At 34.2% G+C, this 7,863-nt stretch overlaps 1 protein-coding gene across 2 annotated transcripts; it reads right to left on the bottom strand.

Moving 5' to 3' along the window:
- Nucleotides 1–250: 250 nt before the first annotated feature.
- Nucleotides 251–4,116, bottom strand: LOC149389749 (putative pectin methylesterase CGR2). 2 transcript variants are annotated; one of them, XM_089624173.1, is made up of 7 exons: nt 3,980–4,116; nt 2,597–2,749; nt 2,370–2,409; nt 2,139–2,183; nt 1,222–1,599; nt 965–1,020; nt 251–789 (listed from the first exon to the last, which is right to left on the bottom strand). In XM_089624173.1, the coding sequence occupies exons 2-7, from the start codon at nt 2,717–2,719 to the stop codon at nt 637–639; spliced, it is 795 nt and encodes a 264-aa protein (XP_089480299.1). In that variant the 5' UTR covers nt 2,720–2,749; nt 3,980–4,116; the 3' UTR covers nt 251–636. The 2 variants fall into 2 exon arrangements, with proteins under 2 accessions (XP_089480299.1, XP_089480300.1); XM_089624174.1 differs by having other exon boundaries at nt 2,600–2,749.
- Between the last annotated feature and the right edge of the window lie 3,747 nt (nt 4,117–7,863).

The following is a 7,863-nucleotide window of genomic DNA, read 5'->3' as shown; positions in this document are numbered from 1 at the left end:
ATTAGAAATTTAAAATATCAACATCTACACAAATAAAATTCAAGAACATATACTCACGTTTTTACCCACGACTTTATAAAACACAATGATTCCTTTTACATATTAACAAAATCTAACAAAATCCAACTCGTAAATTAACCATCAGAACATTAAGCTTAGGCCCAAAAACCCAGATAACTAAAAGACAAATATAGAGTATATGGCATAAAGTCTAAACTCTAAACTAATTTATTTGCTGAAGCTGTAATACTTTGATGGACGAGTTGCTGCAGCATTTTTTACATGTAACACTGTTCGTTAATAGTAATACAATTTTTATGTCGTTTTCTACGAAAAGCGACATCTATAAGAATGTACCGAATAAGGGGAAATCAAAATTATTACAGAAAAAAAAAAAAAAAAAAATCGTAATGGAGGGAAAGTAACCCAAGTTCTAAAGAATACAATACACATCGAAGGAAATCAATATCACTTCCTTAATCAATACATTGATCAAACATATCTAAGATCTGTTTACTAATTGAATGAAACACAAAAAAGGATATATTTTCCATTTTCATATACTAACGAACTTACCCTTTGGGCACCAATGATGTTAGGCTTGGATTTGAGGCTAAAAAAGAGCAATGGTTCTTCTCATTGATACGCTTTTAGGTGAAAAACCTGACAGGCGTGCCTGAAGGATCGTTTGGTCGAAGCTTGATCGAATTTTTTTGAAGCGGCTTCATTGTCTTCTAAGCTGTTTTGGAGGAAGAACTTTATCCACCATGAAGAGCTTCTCAATTTAGCCTGAGCAAAGAATGGAACATGAAACACTGGTCAGGAACGCAAAAACTACTAATTAAGAATACAATTTACAATTAATTAAAGTGCCAATAGTTTCCATCTTAAGGTGATATGGTTATGAGATAAGATGACTTAATCATCCGGATCGAATGTTTCAAAAATCATATCTGGAAATTACCGGACGGCCAAACTTAGAAAGCTCCGCAACTTTAGGTCTGCTTTGACCGGGATAACCTGAAATATAAGATCATTGGGCAGTTAGCTGTGAAATAATAACTAACTAATGTAACCAACTGAACCAAGTATAACTAAAGCAGTCCAACACGGCCACCATATAGACCAATAAATGAATAGTGAGCATTCTATAATCAATAAGACTTCCTATGACTTTGTATTTACCGAAGAGTAAAAGACTTATTGCGATGGGATAATTACCGGCAAATATAACGACACCATGGCTCGATACCCTCGCCAGCTCGGGAAGAGTTTTGTTGAGGTACTTGGGGGACAAGTAATCCAGCGCATCCGACACTAGAACAAGGGAGAAAGACTTGGCTCGGTAAGGCAGCGGGAACTTGATGTCGGCACTCCTCACGACGCCCTTCCTCACGAGGCTCTTGCAATTGGCGTCGGCGTCTTCGAGGTCGTACGGCTCGACGCCCCAGGCTTCGGTCTCGTCCTCTTTCGCCAGCTTCGACACCACCGAGCACGTGTCGGGGCCCACGTGCAACACTTTCCGCAAGCTGTCTCCGTACGCTTTCTTCAGCACGGGTATGGCTCTCAGAACCTCGGATGTGCAAGAAACACCGCTGCCTGCACAGTTTATATATATATATATATATATATATATATATATATATATATATATATATATATATATATATATATATATTTGTTGTATCAATAGAATTATCAATGGTAGAATTACATCTCATATAATTTTCATGATGCTCGTATCTATTAATCTCTCTTCTTTATAGGTTAACCTAACTTATAGGTATTCTATATCAACCTCTTGATTATCTACTTATGATAATTCTGCTATATCTAAATTCCTAGAAATATACTATAGATTTTGATATCGAAGAAGTTCAAAATGAAATGTAAACCGTACCACAAGCTCAGAAAATCTCAAGGAATGCCTAAATTTGGTTATACTAATCTATCAAGATAGAAGTGAGATTTATGCATAAAGGGTTATTTGAAGGTTTAACTTTAAACGATGAAGTATGCATGAACGTTATGATGGTTTATGAGAAATTTTGTCAATAACAATGCACACTTTAATTTATGAGTGATATGTCGGAAGCGTGAATCGGGTCAATTAATAAAGTTAATGGAATGAAGTTCACCTTCAAATTTTCTTCCAGTTTCTATGTTGCTCGCTTCACCTCCACCTGGCACACATTACACGATAGGTGGGCAAAAGAAATGTTAAGAATCAAGATAAACAAACGGGAAATGATGCTAGTAGAACATAATCTGTCAAGGGGGCAGCAAATGATACAGGAAGAACGATAATAAAGTTTTTCATGAGCCTTCTTTAATAATTCGGTACAGTAGTTTGAAAACCGAATTCATACCTGACCCACTGTAGCAATAGACTACAATAAGGATAGCACCCTGAGATTTTCAGAAAATTAAACTTTATTAATTTACATTCTCTCAACCTCAAACTAATAAGTTGGGGAAATTATAGCCTGTTGAAGTTTTGGCACTAAACAGTAAATTTTAAAACAAATTTTCCAACTAAACCAGTGATCAGTATGGCTTCTGGAAAAGAGGCTAGAAATAGTGGGTAAAGTATTACCACGATGAGGAGGCCAAGAGAGAGTATGGGTGACGAGCGTGCTTTTGATTGCACAGAGCTGACGAAAGGAATGCTCCCACCATCAGCAATGCGCCGGCCAGTATTTGAGGGCCGTCTCGACATGATATTGTTGGTATATTACTAACGATGAGCCTGCCAAAACAAAAACAAAAACTATAATAAGATTCGACAAATGTAAGTCATGACTCATGATGTTCTCAATTTCGTTTCACATATATACTTAGCGCATTAGTTTTTTTCTCGCAAGGTTTCCATCCACAAATCCTATGATCTCAACTTTTCACAACGTAGTTTTCATCGAAAACCAAGACAAGGGAAATCAATTCTGATATTTATACAGATCAAGATCTGAGCAAGTAAGTAATTACTGTGAAAATTGCTTTCCTTCAGTGTTCCTTCAACATTTTTCCCTAACTAGATTCTAAAAGCAATACAATCAAATTCTACCACATCAATACTCTAACTCGAGTACTTTTTACTTCTAAATCTGAGACATCCCGAATCATTCCCAATACGTTAAAAATGATAAGGAGTGGTGTTTACATTCAGCTCATAGTCCTTTTTCTCTAGTGTTTCTCCAATAGTTTTCATTTACTATAATCTCTACGCTAAATACTCAAGCACTTGTACATCTAAAGATGACAAGAAGCGTCTTGAAAAGCCTTTTTCCGTTTTTTACTTGACCCATAAACTTTTACATCTAAAGCCACTGTATCACAAACATTCTCCAAGAAATTAAGAAAAATTAAGAACCATGACGATAGGTGTTGGTACTAGCATAGCACTTTCCTTTCAGTGTTTCTCTGATATAACTTTCCACTTATTATATTAAAGAAAGAAAAAACTCCAACTATTGAATCCATACGATGTCAGACTTACCATACACATCTAAATCCAAAATACCTTACTTTAAACGCACAAATTTTAAACTAGCTGTAACGGATCAAATAGTACACACACACGACTATGCACAATAAATTATGCTAATAATAGATAAGTATATGCAACAAGATTATCTTAGTTAAAAATTGAATGAAAGTACTTCCTCAACCACGAACCTGCATTCACTTTATACTATAATCTAATGCCAATAACAGACAACTAAAGCTTGATTAATAAATAAAGCTATCTAGGTCATCGTCCATTGAAGACCAAAAGCACAAGATTATGGAAAGTATAAGCTAAAATTCAGGTATGTGCGATTAGGCATTATAATAAGAAGCACGTAAATCAACAAAATCTAAGTGAAGCACTGATACAATAAATAGACTGAATAAAATATATAAACATAAATGAAAAAGAGCTAGAGATCGTCGATTCGGAAGAGAAACGAGAAATGATGTCATTGGAAGTGAAATTTACCGAGAAAGACGACAGAGATCTTGAAAAGGATCAGCGAAGCGAAGCAGATCTGTGTGTGTATGAGAGAGAGAGAGTATATAACTGTCTGTGAGCAGCTGTGATTGATAAAGAAAGCGAGAGCTGTGTGATTGACGAATTGATTTATTATATTTTTTTTTTTCGAGGGATGGCTCTTTATAAATAGCCAATAATAGAAGATCGGATATTTATAAATTTGGGGGGATTGGACAAATATAAATATCTATTTCTAGAACCACACAAACACACCCCAGAATTAATTAATTAAATGCGGGCATTGCGCCCGCCGAGATTCGATCCCGCGTCCTCCCCTTGGGAGGAGAGTGGTGTTACCACTTGGCCCAAGCTATATTAATGTGTAGAGAGCGTGGATTGAAATCTCGCATCTCGCGGTTGTACCGCACTTCTAATTTTGAGGGTATCTCGTCTCGTACTATGGTATTTCGCGGTATTTGATGAACGTTCGGGGTATCTCGTACCGTGTGGTAAACCGCATTCCGCATGATATATCGCAAAAAAAAGGTATTCTGTGGGGTATTTAAACAAAAAATACAATTTGAAAAAATATTTTTTAATTTTCATACGTACATAGATAAAACATAAATTTAAACAAAAAAAGTTTCGCATAGAGTTTTCATTCATAAGCATAGTTCATATATATACTAAAACTTAATAATTGTTTTAAAAGGTATTACAAATTAATATATATATATATATATATATATATATAATCATCATTAATAAACACAGTTCATATATATACTAAAACATAGATAAAACATAAATTTAAACAAAAAAAGTTTCGCATAGAGTTTTCATTCACAAGTTCATATATATACTAAAACTTAATAATTGTTTTAAAAGGTATTATAAATTTATATATATATATATATATATATATATATATATATATATATATATATATATAATTATCATTCATAAGCATAGTTCATATATATACTAAAACTTAATAATTGTTTTAAAAGGTATTACAAATTAGTATATATATATAATTAATATTAAGATCCAATAATAAAGTTAATAATATATTTCATATTAGATATATGTATGTTTGTTTTGTTTACAGTTTACACATTAATATTTGAGTACAGCTATAAAATTTCGTATATGGTTTGAGTTTGGCTGTAGAGAAATGTAGAGAAATGTACATGATGATGTGAGCCACAGTGGAATTGGAATAAAAAATTGTGAGATAAAATAAAAGCAATAACACTACCACGTTGAAGAGAAATAGAGAATACACATTATTTTTTTGACATCACATCATTATCCAATGATGAAGCTTTTATCTCACACATGTATGCAGGTTTGTGGAGAAAAAAAAAAGTGTCACATCGTTTGTGTAAACTGAGTTATCTTAGTTTTGGACATTATAAATAAAGAAGAGAACTTTACCTAATGTTAAACCTTCAAATTGTAGATAGACCCGCTGAAATGGACGGCCCAAATACAGTTTAAACTTTTTTTAACGTGATTATTTACGTTTTTTTATTTCTTGTCGCGAGATTTTGATCGAGATATATTAATCTCTCTCGTGCCACTGCGAGAAACGAGATCTCGCGCGAAATACCCCATCTCGCGCGAGATTTCAATCCTTGGGTAGAGAGACGAATAGTTTTATTATTATTATTTTCCAAATATAGAAAAACATGTTACTTATTACTCTATTATATACTTTTTATTTCTTTATTATTTTAATAATTTTAACAACATTTAAATACATGAAAACAAAGAAATAAGTAAAAGCAAGAACAATGTGGTAGCTAGCTTGGTCTAGCGGTAATCCCACACTCACCTCGACGGAGAGGTCATGGGTTCAAACCTCCATGGGATGCAGAAATGCATGCCCCCTAGTATTTATTCTAATAAGTATGTAATCTTGGTCAATAGTGCCACCTACTATGTAATCTTGGTCGATAGTGCCACATGCGCTTTGCACTGCTAATATATCATGTAATCCTGGCCGATAGTGCCCCTACTCAAAAAAAAAAAAAAAAAAAGTAAAAGCAAGAACAACTATAATAATAAATATTCAAGGTAAGCGATTTATAGAGAGAGGTATACACTAAAGTGTAGAATGTGAATTGTGAAAATGGGGATGGATTTAAGATCAATCATGCCCATCTTATTTATAGTCAAATTTGGACAAGAAAATCAAAACATTAATTGGTACAACATAATAATAAAGGAGTAAAAAAAAATAAGGTAATTATAATGAGTAAATCACATCATTCATAATACTTTCTCTTGGGATGCTCATTATCATTTTTACGTGTTCATTTTGCCTCGTTAAAAACTTACTAAGAAAAATCTAATGGGATAAAAATCATAGTAAGGAAAAAAGAGTACAGCCGTGCAAAACTCCCCCTGATGCAAACATGGGGGCGTTCCTTTATAAATATTGCAATTTACGCACTCCAATGTCATGAACATGTTTTCTAAAAGTTGAAGTGGAGAGCAACTTTTGTGAAGGGATCAGATGAGTTATCAAAAGAATGAATATAGTGGATGCCGGTAACATTGTTATTCTCTAGCTCTTGAGTGAATGGATGTTGATAACTTCAGAGGGATGTGCTTTGTTGTGTTGCTCTTGATGAATCATTCATTCATTTGAGTAACACATGCGGCATTATCTTCATAAAGTGTGATGGGGTCCTCGATTGGTGGAAGGTGATGGTGGCTCTAATATGTTGCGTCGTCGATCTTAGCCATACACATTCACGAGTTGCTTCATGTAGTGCTATAATCTCCGCATGATTTGATGATGTGGCGAAGAGCGTTTGCTTTTGAGAATGCCAAGAAATTGTAGTCCCTCTACACATAAACACATATCCAGTCTGGGATCTCCCTTTGTGCAGATCTGATAAATAAATTGCATCTGTAAAACCAATCAAAATTGGTTTCGTATTGTTAGGATAAAATAATTCTAAATCAATCGTTCCTTGAAGGTAACGAAACACGTGTTTAAATCCATTCCAATGTCTTTTCGTAGGAGCTGAGCTGAATCTTGCTAATAGATTATCAAGTCGAGTGCAATTAGCAAGGTACATAAGAGCTCTAATCGCACTGAAGTATGGTACTTAAGAACCAAGAATTTGTTCAAATTCTTCACATGGATGAAATGGGTCTTTTACCACATCTAGGGATTTGATGATCATTGGGGTACTTGAAGGATTTGACTTATCCATATGGAAACGTTTTATCACCTTTTTTGTGTAATTTGTTTGATGCACAAATATTCCATTTTTCACGTGCTCAATCTGCAATCCTAGATAAAATTTTGTCTCCTCAAGATCTTTCATTTCAAATTCTTTCTTTAGGTAAGAAATTACTTCTTTGATCTCTTCATCAGTCCCAATAATATTCAAATCATAAACATAAACAACAATGATCACACACCTGAATGTTGATTTATTAATGAATGCGCAAAGGCAAATAGAGTTATTGACATAACTGTAAAAACCCAATTTTTTATTTATTTATTTTAATTATTTATGATTATACTTTGTCATATTGTCTTTGGTTTGACCAGGCTTAGGTGGCATGGTTTATTTTTAAAAAGAAAAAGGCTTCTTCCCTTACTCTTCCCGTCGTTGTCACTCACGCTCACTTCATCTTTCTCTCTATCCTAGCTTTTTTTTTCTCTTTTTCTTTCCGGCAGATTTTCGACCAAACCAACGGGAGGCGAGATACACCTCCACCACCATCGCCAAGACCTAATCACAAGGATCATTTTGAGTACAAACTTTGTCCCTGGAGTCGTTGTCGTTCGCCGGAAAAGCGGCCAAAGTCGGAGAAAAGGTGAGTGACGGATTGAAACTTCTTTTTGACATATTGGAAAATTT

The sequence above is a fragment of the Urtica dioica genome, chromosome 8, assembly GCF_054948205.1.
Source record: "Urtica dioica subsp. dioica isolate 48M chromosome 8, U.dioica_male_clone48M_v1_H2, whole genome shotgun sequence".
Classification (NCBI taxonomy): domain Eukaryota; kingdom Viridiplantae; phylum Streptophyta; class Magnoliopsida; order Rosales; family Urticaceae; genus Urtica; species Urtica dioica.
Note: the sequence above shows the minus strand (reverse complement) of the source record. Positions and strands in the feature narration are given on the sequence as shown.

Excerpts from the sequence above, each read along its gene's own strand:
- LOC149389749 (XM_089624173.1), bottom strand. The coding sequence starts at position 2,719 with ATGTCGAGACGGCCCTCAAATACTGGCCGGCGCATTGCTGATGGTGGG. Across the intron at positions 2,410-2,596 it reads CTCTTGGCCTCCTCATCGTG|GGTGCTATCCTTATTGTAGT; the intron begins GTAATACTTTAC and ends TGAAAATCTCAG. Across the intron at positions 790-964 it reads TTTCTAAGTTTGGCCGTCCG|GCTAAATTGAGAAGCTCTTC; the intron begins GTAATTTCCAGA and ends TTCTTTGCTCAG.